Genomic DNA, 20642 nt, shown 5'->3' on the forward strand with positions numbered 1-20642 from the left:
AATTCTAGTAGGGCGTGGAGCTAGGCCAGGAAAATAAGATCTAGGACATCTGCAATTTATGCATGATTTGTTGCTTGTTCATTTCTTTTTTTCCATTTAAGGGGGATGTACAAGCCATATTGGATCTAGTCTGGTGTAAAATAAGAAATACCAAGAATGCGCTTAATACTCTACTAAACTAGCCCAAAGTTACTCAAAGTGCTAATGCACTAATTACCTACTGTTAGAGACCAAAATCAGTTAATAATTAAGTTTATTTTGCTTTAATTAGGAGGAAATTAATCATGTTAGAACTGCGCAGCTACAGCATTCATGAGATGAAAAATGCATTGAATATAGTGTTAGTTTGATTCATTGGTAATATGGCTACAACCATTTGTTTCGCTTTTTTCTGGTCATTATCCATAATTCTTGAAAATTTGATTTTTCATATGGGTGTCTTCCTGAGACCATGTGTTTATTTCGTCCGCCATTCCTCTATCACACAGAGTTCGAATAGCATTTGTTTTAGAATAAATGCGACCATAATAACATCAAGACAAGAAATTACTAAGTAATAATCATTAGGTTATATTACTCACTACTTTTATTTGTTGCATTGCATCGTCTGATTAATGAAAAAAAGCGATTTTAACCCCACTCCAGCAAATCGGGAAAATCTGTTCTGTTTACAGCTCGAGTTTCCTAGATAATATCATTCCACTGAGCACGTAGTTGGCATGTGCATTTATCTGCTATGGATAGATGCGTTTATTACCATAATTATATTTAATTTTTCATGGAACAAGTCTTGATGATTTGTTGGTTTCTTTAAAACTCAAGAAAAAAGATAAAACATGTCCTAAACATATGTGATTACGGCGGGTCTTTTTTCTGTGGCGATAGAAGTTATTTTCAAATGGGGCACTGCAAGGAGGATGCTCAGCATTTAATTTGAAAATGTTAAACAATATGCGGTGCATGAAAAACAAATTGTAATTACATGTCTTACATTCGAAAAGTTGGTACATGTGTCTATTTTGTTTAGCAGTTAGATAGAAAAAATAGGCAGTTATAGGATTTCCTTCAGGCACCTCACATAAATAGCTAGATTGTTTGCAATGAACCACACATTGTATGGAGTAATGTTTGGACATAAAAACGCATCATGTCTCATTATGTTGACAACATTGTAAGCTCTCGCTCATTGAACATACGAAGCTTGATAAAATATATTGAGTTGTTTCTTTGAAATTTAGAAGCAAGCACAATGTTTGCAAAGAAAAGTCCATTGCATATGCTATGTCTATCACGCAAGAAAAATGAGAGGCTACCCCCACCCCCCACCCCCCCCAAAAAAAAATCACATGTTTGTTTTTCAAAATAGTGCCAAAGATTCAAAAAGAACCTGGTTCATTTGTCGCAAAATTCGGCCCCGTGTCAGATTTAATAATATTCCTCTAAGTTCTTCTAAAGAGTGTATATTTTTATGAAATTATCAATATATACCTGTACAGAGCTTTATTTATGTTTTACATAGCTGTAAAGGTAGCATTGTTTACGTTAACGTTGCGATATTTTGACGTTGATTTATGCGACGTCATAAACAAGAATGGGATACAGGATATTTCAAAATAAGTCGATCTAGCATGCATTTTTCATTTTGAACGTTTAATGAATTTCATTCACAAACGTAACGCGATATTTTTTGTTCAACATTGATATAGCATACGATACTTACTAGATTCATTTTCCATAATTAATAGTAAGTCTTTGAATCAATTGGTATGTTTGGATTTGATTTTGTAAAATAAAAATCGTATTTAGAGAAAATTATAATTAAGTTGTGCATTTGGAGAGTTTTCATGTGTTCGCGGACTGATGCCATGAGATTCATACCGCTACAATATTTTAAAGAACTTTAAATATTAAAAAAACTGTACTTGTAAATGTTGAAAAAATCAACTTGATTCTTTAAACATTTTACTATTTCATCGTTAATGGATGACCCTGCTCTATATGTCGCCCTTTAAATTGCTTAATGGCAACGTCATTGCTTCTCTATCTTTTCTCCTTCTGCCTCAATACCCTTTTCTTAAAATAACGAGATATCATCGTATTGATAAATTTTTATTGAAACTGATCTTGTTAATATGAGTTTAAAATTTTATAAACAACTGATTTCAAAACACAACATTGAAGAATGAGCAACGATGAAGAAGAATGATCCAAAGTCAATTATTTTGCTCGTTGAATTTCAATTTTTACCGTTGCGAGTAATTTTACTTTTCAACAACGTATACCTGACTTTTGACACTCGCACAGCGATTCAGCACAAAATTATCTCTACTCTACCTTAACCATTTGTTGTTTTGATTAAAAAAAAAATAAATAAAAATCGTCATCTGGACTAATTTTGTCTTGCTCCTTTCGGCGAATTTCGACAAATTTTGATATTTCTAAAGGATATGTAATTTTTTGACCAAAAAAAACCCCACACCGTCCTTTTTTCCAGGGTAATATTTTCCAGTAAGATTATATTAGTTTACGGTCAGAAGAACAGAAAAAAATGTGAATATGTCAATAAATGACATTGATTATTAGATGACAAATGATCACATTTAAAAATGTGTTTCCCCTACCATAATAAAAATAAGTCGTTATTTGTATTGCTTGGTTATACCAATGTTTATTAAAACATTTTTATAAGATTTATTCAAAAATATAAGCCGTATATCGTATAGTTAAAAAGTTGAAAGAAAAGAATTATGTTGTTATACCTTTATATTTGTAAGAATTTGTTCCAGTACAAATCTATTTGAAAAAAATCTAACATATCTAATGTTTTACTGAGTGTGAATAAAAAAAATCGATGTTTGACTGCAGAGTGAGATGTTGGACCTGTCGATGAAATGTTAGACCGCTTACGTCACATAATAGGCGGATCTTTATGTCGCATTCATTGGTGATAAACTATGACGGAATGAAGTTTACATCACGGAAGGCAGTACAAGATGCATGCATGTAAATATATAATAAAAGGTATAAGAAAAATTTATTGACAGTATTCTCGGGCAAAATGCGTTCCGTATGCAGTAGTTTATCGCTGCGATTCAGCGCTAAAGTTCTAAAGACAGTTGTTAATAACCAACAGCACGTAGCAACAGGGGGGGGGGCACTTTTTCCCCAACATTACCTTTACTATAGAAAATGTTCATTAAAAGGATGGTTGTCCCCCCCCCCCCCACACTTTGTAACATAGTATAGTGATATCAAGGAAGTGTAGGAAAAAAAGGAAGTGAAAGTAATTTTGCTTTGAAAAAGTTGGCCACTACCCCCACCCCCCACGGAATAGGATTTTCGAGTTTGGGCAACTTTTAATTTTCGGTTTTTTTTTTTTTTTTTTTTTTTTTTTTGCTTGTCAAATTTTTCAGGTAAGTAAAATATATTTTTTTCTCTGGTCCCCCCCCCCCCACACTTTCAAAGACGATGCTACGTGCCTGGCCAAATTTGTAAACGACTAAAATGATTATAATTGCCGTTGTTATAGAAAATGATTTAGTGTGTATGTAGCTGAAGACCTATGCTCACTACTCTGGGGAAAAAATGGAATGGACCACCGTCACCATAAAACTACATTCAATTCTGCAGTTAGTGTGCATGTCGGTGTGGCTCGCCGGCTTCTGGCCTTTTTGTCTTTCTTATTTTATTTTTAAAAACAATATTCCCACAGCGAATTCGACGTAAATTCATGTTATCATACTTATGTCAGGTTTTCTGAAAAAAAATGTAAAGTTTTGTTCTAATACATGCAGATATGTTACTATTATCTACGTGATACGCGTATTGAACAGACCGAATTTCCAACGATGATTTACACGTGTTACATATAACCTTCACATTTTCACAATGTCAAGGTTTTGTGATATCGTTCTTCTTCATGACGTTGTATACGAGAGGTGAAATTTCACAAAAAAAAATTGAGATGTGTAGGTATATCGGTTGGTACATAGATGAGCTAAATATTTGTACATTAATTCACCCTGTAGTAAAGAAGGAGAGAAAGGTACATGTACCACACGGTTTATTTAAGGAATCGTATGCGATTATGCATAAAATTATCACGCAAGCAAATCGATTGATCATTGTCATAAATTGAAAAAATCTGACAGTTATTCATTATTTTGTAAAATGTGCAACAGCAACTTCCATGGAGCAGATTAAAAACATAAAACAAAACAAACTTTGAACCTATTTCCTTCCTATATATCTTTTACACAGTGTATTTTACAAGGTATTCTTGAACGTTGCATCCCCCCCCCCCCCCTGCGCCCTCATCATTTTTGGTTGTATGCTTTATCAGTTTGGCGCGTTTGAAAATTAATTCAAAAGAATTGAACAAGATGCAGCCCCCTCGGAAGACAGATCACTAAAATGTATTTTTAAGGGGAGGGGGGGGATCATATCAGATATATAATAAAATTGATATAGTTTACATGTTCTATGGCGGACATATATAATGAGGTGAGAACAATAACACTATTTGAAATATTTAAGTCACTTTGTCATAAAAACACGTGTTTAAGTCCGAAGCACTAATAATCATTGATAAGCAAAATATAGCCGAACATTCAGTTCAGTGATAATTATGCGTATTTTTTTTTACATAACAAAAAAGTTAAGAGAGAGAGAGAGAGAGAGAGAGAGAGAGAGAGAGAAGTAAAAAGTTGAGGTTGGAAGAGTATCATTATGTTTATCGTTAAAATAAAACATCAAGTAAAACTTCACCATTTATTTAGAAGGTAGAGGGTAGAATGAATGAATTAAAAAAATTTTGACATGAAAGAATATATAACTAATGTAACTGAGAATATAATACAAGTTAAGGACATATACGAGCCCTTTCGAAACTTTACACTTTTAAACATATATCTCATTACAAGTACATGTACCTATAGAGACAATCGATTGATTGATTGATTGGTTGATTGATTGTAAACTTGTAGTTTAATGTCCTTTTGGAGAATATTTCACTCATATGGAGACACCACTACTAGCCGGTGGAGAGCTGCAAATTTTGTCTTATGCTCGGCACTTAGTCAGGGTCATTGAGCAATCGGATCACACTCGCCCTTTTCCGTATCTGATAAAAAGTTATTTGTGGTTACGGAAATGGCAGAGTAGTTACGATTGGGTCATTGAGCAGTGAGGTATTTTTTTTTTCGTGCCAGCATCTCGGTTTATACGATCTCGTTCGAGCTGAAGAACCTGTCTCCACGACCCACAATGGATTCGAACCCGCGACGTAAGGATCAATTCCTTACTTCGCAACTCTAGAGCATAATGCTCTAACCACTGCAATTCGCTGGTAATTTTCGATAAATACATGTAATTTCTTAGCAAATATTGAAAAAGCGTGTCAAAATATGGATTTAAGTTTTGCAGATGCACGCCAAATAGGCAATGCTTTCTTGGAACACATGCAAACTTTGTGATTCTTGACAATTAAAAGTATCTTAAAATTGTCTATCCTATTATGTTTTGTTATCACGATAAGTATATACGTTGTATTTCTTATGCTTAGGATTATATTGCACAAAGGACTAACGTTATAGATCTATATTTTATCAAAAGTATTACACCCCATTGTGACGTCATTATTTTTAAAAATGACGTATATGTATTTCTTTTCTTATTTTATCAATAAGACTTTATAGACAAAAGCATTGCAACTAAATATATAAAATAACATTACTTGATGTTCATAATATTGATGTGAAGACTTCATCCTATAAAATTACGATTTTTCAGCGATACTTTGCGAGTTATAAAACGTGTTATAGCAACATTCTGTCTCATTCATGGGTTTTGGTGGTGTAAAAATGAACACATTTTTAAAAAATAAACATAGTCCGCAAAATAACACCATCGTAATTTTTTGCATAAAGAATGCTTTTAAATCAATGTTTCAACTGAGAAAATTTGAAAGTGGTGTTATGATGCGGACCTATTGAAAATTGCTTTTAAGTAGTTGATTTTTAACGATTTTTCCGGAAATACGCATTCCATGCATGTTTTGACCGCCATAAAATAGTAAAACGGGACACATTCTAAAAAGTTTGGTCTATATTTTAAGAAAGCACATACCCAACATTTATTTCCACTATAAAGTTTTGATTCAGTTGAAACTTAAATTTGGGGAAATTTTCAGGGCCCAATATAATAAGAAGTGAATTTTGTTCTTTTGCATTACTAAGTATGTGATGGAACATGTACTAGCCTTATAAGACAATTTGTTATAAAAATATTTGGTTGCCCTCTCTCCCGATCTACTGCCTAGAAATGGCCCGACTCAATTTTTTTTTTTACATCCTATTACATGTTGTTTTTTTTCTTCCGTCAACGAATATGTTTAAAATTTTAGGAATTTTTTTTCTCACCTACAAATACGGACCCAATAATTTTTCCCTGAGTTGGGAGGACCACCAAACATCATTTTAAAGATGGTATAAAATGTTTATTAATGTTGATTTTTTTCCTTTACTCTGTAAAATTGTAATTTTGACAAAAAGGGCAAATAGAAAAAGTTTTTGTATTCATTAAATCTCCTAACCCACTCTGAATGATTTCATTCCTTTTCAAATGTTGCTCCGCTAAAATCAAAATTGTAAATGTTTATTTGACAGAGTATACGAGGGTAGATCAAAAAGTAAACGATATATCTTAGGTATTTGATAGTTATATTATTGTTGAAATATTCAAGTATTTTTCAAAGTGTAAATTGGAGGTCTTTGATAGCATATTGCTTAATTAAAAACACATCCCTTTTCAAACTTGCTAATATATCACTGGGCAATATAACAAGTATCATATTTAACCATCTGCCTTCCTTCACTAAAACGATCTATCCAATCATTGATTGAATTTGTAGGAAGTCATTTGTCTTAATAAACTATGAACAAATTCTTATATGCTACTTCAAAGGCATTTTGAAGATATACCATAAATATTTTAGTCGTTTGTTAAACGAGTTCCACTGAAGCAACCATTTTTCGTCACAAGAACCTGCATAATGACGTCATTATGAGCAAAACTTTATTCAGCATGTGCTATTTTATAGAACTTGTGTTTGGCTATGTGTGCACCAAATTTGTTTCTAATCTGAATTGTGGTTTTGTAGATATAGAGATAGTTCGCGAACTTTTTGATCACCCCTCGTACTAGTAGGTCATTCATATCGATTTTATGTGTTTAATTTCTTTGTGTTTCATTAGTGATAATTAAAATTTTGATATATATTATAAGTTATCTGTGGCAAACTTACAAACTCTTAATTCTTAACTTTGATGGTGCTCATTTTTCCTTACCTGGAATCAAAGAGTTTAAGATTTTTTTTCTTTGATATCAATAAGTACATTATTTAACAACTGTTCGATAATAATTATATAATAGTGTTGTGTTTTGCGTGCACTCTGCATAAATAGTAGTCTGGTTTTGACACATCGTGCACTAGCCTCGGGCTCTTGCACCTTGTTTAAAACCCTGACTACTATTTAGGCATAGTGCACGCAAAACACAACACTATTGTTATTATTATGCTGACTGTTGTTACTGTATAAAAACGACAATATTTTATTCATTCCCAATGTTTCATCACATGTTACATTCGTCTACTCTATTATGACGTCACCTTATGCAACATGTACGTCATAATCTTTTTCTTTAATTTTGAACGTTCTTTTTAAATATAATCTACAGATAGTTTTAGAGAATATTATTTGAGTGAAGGAAGGGGGGTTGCAAGAAACTATTTTAGAAGAATTATTTTGTTTATTTTTAATTTTAATCATAAAATATTTGAAACTAAGTTTATATATATTATAGTACAGTACTATAGATAACGGCGTCTTCGGCGTAATCGGTAGCACGTTGGACTGACAATCTCGGGGTCGTGAGTTCGCTCCCCGGTATGGGCGTTGTCGGATTTCCCCAAAAATGGAAGCCGTGCTCTATTTCGGCATAGTATGCTTACGCTATATAAATCCTTAGACCACTATGCGAGAATAGTAGGGTATGGGTTATATAGAGACAAACTGACAGGAAGCATAATAATACTAAATAAATTACTTCAAGCCATACTATAACACATTTCCTCTTTTAAAAGTGTTCATATTATTTGAAATATTTTGCAACTGTAATTCTCTTCTACATTTAAAGATTGTTATGTCCCTCCATATTAAGAAGAGGTCTGGAAAACAAAATTCTGTGCTAAAAATAAACCACGTGCTGCTATCCATGAACTACTTTCATGGTTCTTTACACTCTTTTTGAAGACAACGATACCTTGTTTTGAACTTGAAATTATCATTTAAAAGTGCAAAATTTAGACATTTTCTCAACAAATGGTTGTAGAGAGAACATTGATGCACAGTTTGCATATTTTTTTGGATTTTTTAAGGCTCTGCTGAATTCTGTAGCTGCGCAGTTCTAAGGAGCATATCAAAAGCATTTTTCTGCAAAAGTATAGATTATATATGCACAACATGCATTCAGTTATGAATATTTATTGTATCTTTATCATAAGGACTTAAAATTTGATCAAAATATGATGTATTTTAGCCATTTGAAGAAAAGTTTACATTTTGTTCTCACAGCACTAAAGGTGGCCGTACATCCCCCTTAACCTTGTATTTATGCTTTCATAGATAGAAAATAAAAATTTTATTGAGAGTTGCTTGTAATGAAGCTATTGGAATTATAAAATAATTATATAAGGATGCAATAAGGAAGAAAGAAAGGAGGTTCTATATGATACACAAGTAACAATTTAACTTCCCTTTTTTATTTGAGTGCAAAATCATTACATTACATTATAAGCATGGGTAAAAAAGCATCTGTTTATCATGTTTATTGCAGACAATTTCCTGAAGAAAAAAAATCTCGCTCCAAGCGAGGAAACAAAAGAGGATCCTCATTTCCTATAGAAAGTCACTCTGCAAGTAAAAGCAGTAAACTCACGAACGATCCCACTGAGTCAACTCGACCTCGGAGAAATTCACTTGACTCAGTTGGCAGTAGCTCAGCAAGTTCATCAACTCGACTGTCATACCGGCGTCAGTCAGTGGATCTGCCTATTGAACCATACGCAATATCTCAGAATTTACGTTCCAATTCTAACGCATCTGTGATAGAAGGAATACCTTACTATAAAACAAAAGAAAAACCAAAAGAGACGAAACGAAGTGCCCAACGAACAGTCGACCACACCACCAAGAAACAAAAAACCAAGCAGAGAGAGGATAAAAATAAACATCCAGAAACAAAATCTCTGATCACTGACTCAAATAAATTAACCAAGACTGCATCTAAATCTCTGACTCCAGGGAAAAAATCTCATTTGTCAGGTGAAACAAGCACAGGGGGTAGTCGAAGAAAATCTCTCCAAGCTAAGTCGCCTGAGCTTGACAGCTTACGGCGAACACGTCAAAGCAAGAAAACGGGATCCTGTGCAAGTAGCAGGTAAAATAACAATATTTAGGCTTCCAAAGTGTTTTGAGATTTGAATTTCTGGATTTTTTGTGGTAGAAAAAAGAAAGTGAGGAGTTATAATTTTTTATGATGAATATTAGTGTAGGATTTCTGTTATATACCTATTTTAGCTTCCAAGTTATGATGCAGACTGAGTACTTATTTTTTTTTGAAAAAATCAGAGTTGGTTTGAATTTTCTACTGTCACAATTTTGCTTCCTTGTAGCCTGTTTCAGATAATTATGCAAGGAAAGAGTAACAGCTTAGTTTATCTTCAAGATAAATAACTTATTCCTAATTAAATTAAAATATGGCAAAAATATATTTTATCCTTGATTTCATATTTTTTTGAACAAATGCAATACATTGTATTTCTAAACTGGTTGATATTTGCAGCAGTAGTAGGCAATCGTCTTCCCTCTCGAAACGCCAGGGACCCAGCAGGGGCCGGGGTGAGAGCAACGAGGGAACCAGCAGTGGCAAATCTACGACCGCGTCCAGTCGTGGCAGAACGACCGAGACCGAGGCCAACAGCAGCAGCAGTGTGATGGCGTCAGAAGAGGCAGAGGGAGGGAGAATGGGGGGTAGTGAAGAGACCCCCAATCTGGCAGCCGGTAAGGGGCTAATTCTATCATGGAAAGATAAATATGTTACATACTGTCAATATATACATGTGTTAATGAATTTTGGACAATATAGCAGAAAAATATGAATATCACAAATAAGCAGCTTAGCTTTCCAACAAAATTTAGAAATCCATGTGCCATGGACCAAAAGTTCAGACCCCAGGGTGGTGAGGACTAAAAGTGTGAATTAGGTGATCATGTGGGTACAATCCACTAATTGTTTTCCCAATGTTACAATGTTAACGTTTCTTCTCATAGTGATGTCCCTAATTTTCGTTCAGCAGGGAGTGACCCTTCAAATTAAAGCACATCAAGTTGTCTTTCCATGGTTAAAATCTCGAGGTGGCATGTCAGATTCGTTTTCCGGCAAAATGCGTCTGTCTGCGGGAACCTCTAAAAATGAAAGTGAAAGTAGGGGAAATTCACAGTTCTCACTGGCGTTACAATACACAAAATTATTCGGCTGATCTTCTTGATAAATTACATTTGCCAGGCTTTTTTGGTAGGAAAGATACTCCTTATCAACAAGTGTGAGGCTCAGTTCAGTACATCTGCACAATTTTTTTATGCAAGTCTGCAAATTAAGGAACTTGTAATTTTTTCTGCACTACTTTCTTCTACTACCGATTCTAAAAATAATTAGTGGGATGTACCCATGTATTTGAAATCCATGCATAAATATTTGAGAAAAAATTATATGCTTGATCATCTAGGCAAACTTCATGCAATTTGATAAATTCGTATTGCATGAATCAAAAGTTTCAATCCCAGGATGGCTGAATTGAGCATAGCTGAAAAAATCCATGATACCTGTGTGATTTTCAAGGTTTGTGTTTCACTAGTTTTACTATAATAACTCTAGATAACATTTGCTGATTGTTTTTATTTATGATTTTTTAGCCACAAGTTCGGGTGGAGCTACAGCCAGTCTGACCTCTGAGAGTGAGTCAGAGGAGGCTGATATGGGGAGACTACAGGCCCTCTTAGAGGCCCGGGGACTGCCCTCCCAGCTGTTTGGGGCCCTCGGCCCTCGAATGCACCAACTTCTTCACCGCACCATGGGGGGAGGCTCTAGTAAGTAAAGCAGAACACAGACCAATGTTATTGTTTTCAGTTGTAGACAAACTTTTTTCAGATGTAGAAATACCAAAATTTATCATTGTTGTCAGAGAATTTTAAATGTGCTTTTCTATTTTTAGTGAACAAAGCTCAGCAACTCCTTCAGGGTTTACAGTCAACTGGAAATGAGGACCAGCAACTGACTGCAGCCATTGAGATGTGTCAGGTACAACAATATAACATATATTTACTTATGTGTACTTGTTCCTTTCTGCATTTTGATTGTTCCATGTTTACAGTGTTAAAACATTCTCCTTTACTTTGATTCTTATGTTCACAGTTGCTTGTTATGGGAAATGAGGACACTTTAGCAGGGTTCCCAGTTAAGCAGGTGGTTCCAGCTTTGGTGACCCTACTACAGATGGAGCATAACTTTGACATGATGAACCATGCCTGCCGGGCCCTGACCTACATGATGGAGGCTCTCCCTCGATCCTCAGCCATTGTGGTGGACGCTGTACCAGTATTTATAGAAAAAGTACGAAAAATATAGGAAAAACAGTTGTACCTTTTTAACCTGTGATGTTAATAAATTCTGATTCTGATAATTTCAAGCTTTTGTTAATTATTGAATTACACATATGATTAAGTTATTGAAGTTAGAATGAAGTACAATGTATTATCTGTATTGATTTCAGCTGAGAGCTATACATTGTATGGATGTGGCAGAGCAATCACTCACTGCATTAGAAATGTTATCCAGAAGACATGGCAAAGCCATCTTACAGGCAGTAAGTTGTCTATCAGTGTTTTACAAACTATATATTATTTTCAGAATGCCTTTTAATGGGAGCAAAAGTAAATGGGAGAAAGAAGAAAACTTGTTGATATGAAGTTGTTTATTGTATTTTAGGGAGGAATAGCAGCCTCTTTGATGTTCCTGGACTTCTTCAGTATCACGGCTCAGAGAAGTGCCCTGGCCATCACCGCTAACTGTGTACAGAACATGACCTACGAGGAGTTCCACCTCATCCGAGACTCTCTACAGTTACTAAGCAATAAACTTACTCACCAGGTAAGGGATTAAATTGAATGTACATGTGTATGTGAGGAACACACAGAAATCTCTGTTCAACAAGTGGTTACTCAAATACACCAAAATTTGGCTGAAAAAAAAAATGTCAACTTAATTGAGTGTTTAAAGTATATATCATCATTACAGTAATTGTTTTCAGTAAAGAAGTGTGTGGTACTTCTGAATTCAAAGTTATTACCATAACTGACCTTACCTTGTGTATTCAGCATTCATGCATAGAAACATTTATTGGTAAAAATGCAATTCAAAGATATCAATTATATACATGTAATTCAAAAGAACCATTTTCTTTATGACTTTGGACATTATTATTGCCAGTACGAGGGTTGTTCAAAAAGTTTGTGGACTCCTGTCATATTTTTTTTATTTAACGTCATATGCTATCCAAAATTGGTAGAAATATTTTAATATTAAGTTCAACTGATTTGTTTTAAACATTTTAGAATTATTTTGATTTATTTTGAACCTATTCAGAATTTTAAAAACTTCAAAAATTGGACCGCGGAGCAGGTAAAAATTTAGTTATTCACACAAACAACACACTAAATGAACATGATAATGTATGTATTCAAATTCTCTGTAAAATTGAACAAAAATGAAAATAAATCCTACAATTTTATATTCAGATCTGATACATTGATTCACATTCCAAATTATTGCTTAATATGTTGCTCTGTTTAAAAGAAATCAATTTGAGAAGATAGGTAGTCCTCATTGAAAGCAACAAAAATGATGACATTGTTTAATGTCATAGAGCAGCAGATATCGATGCAATTTTGTGTTATACTAGGGGAGACTCCTAAATAAGCTCTAAAAATGTTGAAAGAATTACCGTAAAAAAAAATATATGTCACATGTGTTAATAAATGGCACAGGTGTTATTTGAGTGACATAGACTCTATATCAGATGAGGATAATCAGTGAAGAAACGGTTTATCTGGTGAAATCTGAACAAAAACTCTAGAAAGTTCAGTGTCAAGGAAAGACACATGAGGGTTATCAAAAAATTCGTGGACTGAAGCTATAAAGTAAGTACTATATAGTTTGTGTCTTCAAAATTTATAAGGAACATAAAACAACAAAAAATAAAGAAATGTTGAAAATTTTAGCTTGATACATTCATTATTTGTCAAATTATAATAAAATAAGAACCACATTATATGATCACCTGGCGCAGTCGCTGTTTAGTTTCATGATGTTCGACAACGTCATTGTTTTTCAATGTCTGCTTCTATGTCAGACACTTATTTTGATGAGATTCCTTGGGCTGAGTAAGGGATTAAACCCGTCTGTTTATATAATTTTACAATGTCATGAACAGCGGCTTTCAAATTCATATAATATTGCAAATGGATTTATATGTTGGGAAGGGATCCTCGCTTGATTGTGCTAGCATATTTTGCTTATTGGAGTTCAATTTCTACAACATATAATTGTCATTTTTGACGCAATTTATTTTTCACACCTTTACTACAAATACAAATGAACATTAATTATACCCCACGCAACTAGTTGCGGGAGGTATAATGTTTTTGTGTGAACATTTTCTTTCTGAATCTACTGTGATATTAAAAACAAGTACTCCGGATGCATATAATTTCTCTATAGCCATTTTAAACATTTCCTGGGTCTATCAGTTTTTTCACTGGCAAAACCTTATAGTATGTTGAAAAAGGAAACCCCACCCCCTTTTGACGTCATTTTCAAGGCTTAATTTATTCGTTTGGAAACTCCATGTACAATTTACAATAAATTTCATAGAACTTCCCGAATGAGGTAAAAATTACAAATTTTATCGAACAATAGTGTCCCAACTCAGTGTGCGCGAAAAACTTTTTTCAGCACTAGCCCAATCGGGCTAGTAATGAAGAACAATTACTAGCCCGAATCAGATTTTGCTAGCCCACATCGATGGATGTCAGTTGTGAATTTGTTTTTGTTTTTCACGTGTATGCAGTAAAAGTCATGGTCTTTTTCACCTCGTTGTATTACAGCCAAGGCCGCCCCTCCTTCCACTTGTTTAGAAATTCTCTTGTCCTTTTTACTTCATATTTCTTTTTAACATAACGCAACCATAACCAGAAGTAAATGCTGATGTGTATTTTATAAACCCAAACTGTACAGAGAAGACCGATTGCCGAAAGTTCTCGACACGCTTAAACAAAAGAAACCCACGCACATGTAAAAAGACATAAAAATTCTTATACTTATTTTATTACTTTTAAAGATTTATCAACAAATAAATGTAAAATGCATGCAACTTTTCACTAATCGGGCTAGTACATTACTAAATTTTTACTAGTGTTCGGGCAAATGGCGCACACTGCCAACTCCCAACACATACCTGAATTAAGGGGATTTTTGGATGTCAAATGTTCATGTAAAACGAGTTTTTCTCAGTTACTCTTACGTAGAAAAAAACGTTGTTTTTGAGGTTACGCCGCCTGGACATACCATTGCTTACAAAAACGTTGCTAATTTATTAAAAAATAAAATTGATGATTTGTGGTTTATTCTATAGATAGAAAACATGATGCTTACTAGTTATTTTAAAATTCACTGATGTACCTAATGGGGTTTTAATTTTATGGCACTAGTCCATGAACTTTTTAATACCCCCTCTTAGGTGGCTCAGAGTTACTTATCTTGTGAAAGCAGAGTTAAGTAATAAAATAAATTAAAACATTAACAAAGGAAATTATACAATGAGAATAAATGTTAAAAAATAAATGTCAAGTGATTGAAAGGGGATTTAATGAGTGGGTATTGGATTAAACCGTGTGAAATGTAGAGGGATAATATTGTTGAGAAATTCTTGATTCTATGTTTTGACATAACATTGCCGTTAAGTGTGCTCCGCAGGTACGATATATGTTGATTTTAAATGAAGTAAACTGATTTCCGTTAGATGGAATGGAATAAAACTTAACACATCAACAAAACAAATATTTTTACATGCTTATTTTAAATTTCTTGAAAGTAGTATAACGAGGATTGACATCGTCCACGAACTTTTCGAACAACCCTCGTACAGCAAATATGTTTGACAGTTTACTTGTTCCTACAATAATTATTAGTCAAAGGCATCATACATATCTATTGTTCCAGGACAAAAAGTCGGTAGAGAATTGCTGCATCTGTTTCTGTCGGCTAGTGGACAATTTCCAGACTGACCAGAGGACGCTGAAGGAGATAGCCGTCCACGGTCTCTTGACCAACATTCAGCAGCTGTTGGTGGTCAGTCCCCCGGTCATCAGTACCAGCACCTTCGTCATGGTCATCCGAATGCTGGCCATTATGTGTGCCAGCTGTCCAGATTTGGCCGTGGTCTTACTCAAACAAAGTAAGATGTCTCAATCAAGTAGTACTTTGATAGTGTAAATGACTTTCTGAATCACATATCTGCGTAAATGTTGTGACATTTAGGACGAATCATTGTAATGGAGTAATTAGGTTGCCCGAACTTAACTGCTTAATAAAGGAAAATGTGGTTTCAAAACATTCAATTCAGTATTTTTTTAAAGATTTTCAAGTACAGTAGAGGATCTATAGCTTTGATTTTTTGTAATACACATGTATCTAAATTGTTAATGGTAATGTTTTTTTCCTTAGAAATAGCAGATACTCTGTGTTATCTCCTTGTTGGAACTTCTGAGGAAGAAATGACTGGAGTAGAGGTAAATTTGGTCCTTAACTTTTGTCTGCATTGCTCATGTGTCCAGAACTAGGAACAAATCAAGATTTGTTAATGATAAATTCTTCTGGTTTTATTTTCTGCACACAAGGAAATAGTAGAATTTTGATTGCTAAACACAACAAAAATATATTTATTTTTCTTGCAGTTGATCTCAAGAACCCCCCAAGAGTTATATGAAATTGTTTGTCTAATTGGGTAAGTCTTCTTTTATTTTGTACGTGCGGTTTAGGAAATTTATTACACATATTTTCAGAATATACAAATATAAATGATATTTTGATTGCATAGGAAAATCATAAATAATTCAGTCATGTTTCTTTTATTTTATACCCTCATTTAAGGATATTAAAGATATAGTTTACCAATTATTTTCAATTAACACTTATTTTCAAAATATATAGGTAGGGTATTAATTATATTTTTATTGTGTAGGAAAATCTTGTTATAAATAATCAAATGCAAACATTTTAATGAATTGATGAAAACAATGTAATGGTTTCCTCAAGGGGTTTGTTTTGCTATTTTACTATTTGAAATTTTAATGATGATAAAAATTTCATACTTGGTTCTGCACAGCCTTGGTACTTTGTAGTGAGCTTATGCCTGCCTTTATATTTTATACTTGGCTCAGCACAGTTTTTGTTACTTTGTAGTGTGTTGATGCTTGCCTTACCCACGGATGGGATGTTTCCTATAGATAACATGTTGCTTTGTTACTTTGTAGGGAGTTGATGCCTGCCTTACCCACGGACGGGATGTTTGCTATAGATAACATGTTGTGTAAGGCCCATGGGAGTATAGTGGACCTGGTCAGCTGGCAGTGGAGGGATGACAGGGGGGTGTGGCACCCCTATACCTCCATAGATGGAAAAATTATTGAAGTAAGGATTCGGCTTGAATTCCAGACTTAATTAAAAATATGTATTGAGCATGAGGAATGCAGTGTGTGCCCATGATATAAATAATGAAATAAATAAGTTTTACAGTATAATACAGTGTACAGATTTGAAGTAAGTTTTTTCAAGATATGTAAAAGTTGAAAAAGAAAATAAAAATATAACATTTATAGGACATTGTCATCTTAATATATTCTTTTTGTTTAAGTTTAAGTAGCATCAAATTTTGATAACTTGCATGTATATTGTAAACAGGGATTTGGTTATCATTTCTTTTTTCACCTTTCTATAGGCAGCCTATCAGTCTGGTGAGGATGAAGTAAGTTTGAACACAATGGGTAGAACTTACACCATTGACTTTAATACCTTACAACAAATTAACGAGGACACAGGAACAGCCCGGGCTGTCCAGAGAAAAGTCAACACTACTGCTGGAGGGGCACAGAACACAGGTGGGGGATCCAAAAGTTTGAAAAAGTCTGGAAATGCCTCAGATTTTTCTTGTTGATCTGTTATCATTATATTAAAATCTTAGAAATAGTGATGCATGCAAAACTATTTTTAGTGTTTGAAAGAGAGTCTTTTGTTAAATCTGATTTTTCACATGCAACTTAACTTTGGTATCTTGTTATCATTTAAGATAATTCAAAATATCATGTATATATATGTGTATGGGGTAAATATTGCTATTGTGACCACATGAATGAGAATATACAGGTAGCTGATGGTGTTGAGACCAATATGAATATTTATTACCCATTAATAAGAAGTAAATACTTTTTGGTCAACAGCTTCCAGTTCCTCATCAACAGGGTCGGAGATTAACTTGGAGCAGTGTGACTCGAGGGCAGAGGTCCTCAAAGAGGACATGGAGCTAGCCTCAGCCTTCATCAAAACTCTCTTTGCTGTACTTTACGAGGTCTACAGCTCCTCTGTGAGTCAGTTTTACAGTTTCTTAATTGTGGACAGGAATTTATATTTACATGTAAATGCATATAGATACATCATTGCAATGATAGAAGTTTATATGTAAAGTATGTCTTTTCCCTATGAAGGCTGGGCCTACAGTACGACACAAATGTCTTCAGACGTTGCTGAGGATGATTTACTATGCTGAGCCTAAATTATTAAAAGAAATTCTACAATCTCAACCAGTTTCAAGGTAACAACAGAAATAAGTCCTCATTAATTGCTCAATTTGTATATTGAATTTTAAATAAAAAGGAATAAACAAATAATTTTCCTTCATTGTAGCCATATTGCTGCTATGATGGCATCCAGTGATGTAAAAGTAGTCGTTGGTGCCATACAGATGGCAGAAATTCTCATGCAGAAGTTGGCAGATATTTTTAGTGTGTACTTCAGGAGGGAAGGTAAGCATATTTGTTGGTTCAGATTTTTCTTTTTACTGGTAGAGACATCAAGAGTTTCCAAAAAATAATTTTGCAAGGAAACATTTCTATCTTGAAAATTCAATTCGGTAATTTTTTTTAAGTTTTATGTACTTCTGACACAAAAACATTTTACATGTGTGACACTTGTTACAGGTGTGATGCACCAGATTAAACGGTTAGCTGACTCGGATGTCAAGGCGAAGTCGCCCGCGAAGCCCACCTCTGTGACTGCCTCCTCCTCCAGTCTCAGTAGTTCCTCGTCTGGGTCCGTGACCTCAGAGACCGCCACGGTGGAGAAAGAGGGAGCCACTCCTCCCGCTGCCGAGGAAAGCCCCAGCTCAAGTCAAATGTAAGTGCCTAGTGAATTATTGATCTCATTGAGAAGACAAGTTATCTGCTTGCTTGTTGTAACCTGTTTGTTTGGGGGGATATTTGTGCACTTCCTTACTTTTCAGTGCTAACATTAAAATTACACAGTAAACTGTACATGTATATTGGTTGTAATTACACTTTCGAAAAATTTAAAAGTTTTAAATTTTTTTTTGTTTTACAGGAAACTAAGTGATGTGTTGAAAAGAAAGAAAGCTCCGAAGCGTTCACTGGGAAGGAAGAACAAAGAGGAAGCCGCAAGTTCTGAGACAAAATCATCCTCCAGAAGCTCAAGTCGATCAAAATCTGCCTCCAGTAAAGACGGCAAGACCACCTCCTCTAAAATCTCCTTCCTCCCCAGTCTCAACCCCCGCAGCTGGGCCAAGTTCTCGTCCAGTGACAGAGTGCCAAAAGCATCCTCATCAAAGGTTAGCATAGGATCTCCAACAAAAACAAGGGTGGGGGGGGTTAAAGCTCTCAATATTTCTAAAGGAAATAATCAGGGAAAAAAAAGGAATTTTCATAGTGACAACTTGATATTAAGACCTGTTGACATTGCTTTGAATGCATTTGTATGTGCCCTGGAAATGCACATAAAAAGTCATATTTAATCGAGCCCATCTTCTAATTTTTTTAACTCTATTTTGAATTTTTAGGATGCAGTTATGTCCAAAAATTTACAAATATCAGCTCACAGAGAGAAAATTAAAACATGGATCAAAGAGCAAGGTCAGTACCTAAACTCATTATGAATTTAAAGCTGGAGAAGTTTTTTTTTAAATCTAGGAATGAATTTGATTGTGTATGGAAACAGTGTACAGTGTCTTATAACCTTGTTTTGCAGCTGATCGATTTCTCCAGCAGTACTTTGGTCCTGATCCAGAAGGTACGAGTCACCCAGCGTTGACAGTACTTAACCAGTTGTGTTCAGCTGCTGAGCAGATTCAAACCGAGGTATTTGTACTTGTGATCTTATTAGGAAGAAGGTTTAATTGTTGATGAATGCATGATATAGACTTAGATTTGAGGGCTATTTAAGTATATAACTTTTGTTGTTGTGTTTGTCAAAATTTCAATGAAATGTACAGTGTATGAATCTTCAGTTAGGTTGATTCTGATGATTAAGATAAGATAAGATTTATTAATACCAATTTGGGGCCCATCAGGGCATACAAGTAAAGAGAAAAATATACAAGAAGAAATTCAAAATTGATAGTAGCAACTAACAAAAGATTAATGATGATACAGCAGTTGGGAATTACAACATATATAATCGACATACTGTACATATAAGGCTTTTTTTCCTAGCGTATAAACATTATTACTTTTCTGCATTTATTTGTTTCTTTTTTTAACATTGCATAATTCGCTATTTCTTATTTTAAAGATATTGATTAAAAAATTAAGGCACATTGTAATTTGAAGTTGTTAGATATTTGGTTAAATTCATTTCTTTCATCAATTTTTTTCACCTTTGTGATTTTAAATATTGGATTGTCTCTTCATCCTTCGTCAGAAGAATCCATACGATGTTCACTTTAAGTAACCACTGTGTTTGTTTTTTTTTTTTTCCAGTTTGACAGTGGTTTGGAGGGAATGAAAAGCATAGCTGTGATCATGAGAGACAGTGACGTCTCGCCTTTTGAAATCATCCACAGCGGCCTTGTCCAGAAGCTGCTGGCTTATCTCACTTCCTCATCGTGTGTCGTCCCCCGCGACGTCAGGATACGGCGATTCCTGCACATCTTCCTTAACTGTCCGGTCAGTCCTCGTTATAATCAGAGTCACCATTCACTGTGTGAAGTCAAACCATTCTGATTTGTTTCTTATGTATTCTCATAATTAATTTTGGGCGGAGGGGGGAATGAATTTTGAATAATGGACTCTTACAGATCAAATCTGACTTATCAATTACACCCCTACTAATGTGTTCGGAACCTTTTATTTTTCGGTGTTCTGCAAATTATAAAACCCGATGAGCTCAGAGTAGCTCTGACA

General features: G+C 34.4%; 1 protein-coding gene and 1 long non-coding RNA gene across 2 annotated transcripts in view; one reads left to right on the forward strand and one right to left on the reverse strand.

The window, feature by feature from the left end:
- Positions 1-20642, reverse strand: part of LOC134266691 (uncharacterized) — a 158812-nt gene that overhangs the window by 24687 nt on the left and 113483 nt on the right. The window lies entirely within an intron of this gene.
- The window catches only part of LOC134266683 (E3 ubiquitin-protein ligase TRIP12-like), a 36975-nt gene that overhangs the window by 6929 nt on the left and 9404 nt on the right, over positions 1-20642 (forward strand). Inside the window, exons 3-22 of the mRNA XM_062748902.1 lie at positions 8896-9498; positions 9904-10121; positions 11034-11207; positions 11333-11418; positions 11533-11730; positions 11891-11983; positions 12106-12267; positions 15397-15631; positions 15901-15965; positions 16131-16180; positions 16710-16866; positions 17174-17333; positions 17673-17815; positions 17937-18043; positions 18136-18254; positions 18429-18624; positions 18829-19072; positions 19301-19373; positions 19489-19598; positions 20220-20405. Coding sequence (XP_062604886.1) covers positions 8896-9498; positions 9904-10121; positions 11034-11207; positions 11333-11418; positions 11533-11730; positions 11891-11983; positions 12106-12267; positions 15397-15631; positions 15901-15965; positions 16131-16180; positions 16710-16866; positions 17174-17333; positions 17673-17815; positions 17937-18043; positions 18136-18254; positions 18429-18624; positions 18829-19072; positions 19301-19373; positions 19489-19598; positions 20220-20405 — 3379 coding nt within the window. The remainder of the gene's footprint in view (positions 1-8895; positions 9499-9903; positions 10122-11033; positions 11208-11332; positions 11419-11532; positions 11731-11890; positions 11984-12105; positions 12268-15396; positions 15632-15900; positions 15966-16130; positions 16181-16709; positions 16867-17173; positions 17334-17672; positions 17816-17936; positions 18044-18135; positions 18255-18428; positions 18625-18828; positions 19073-19300; positions 19374-19488; positions 19599-20219; positions 20406-20642) is intronic.

The sequence above is a fragment of the Saccostrea cucullata genome, unplaced genomic scaffold (assembly GCF_032062105.1).
Source record: "Saccostrea cucullata isolate Sc308-1 unplaced genomic scaffold, CSIRO_AGI_Scuc_v1 ctg433, whole genome shotgun sequence".
Lineage (NCBI taxonomy): Eukaryota > Metazoa > Mollusca > Bivalvia > Ostreida > Ostreidae > Saccostrea > Saccostrea cuccullata.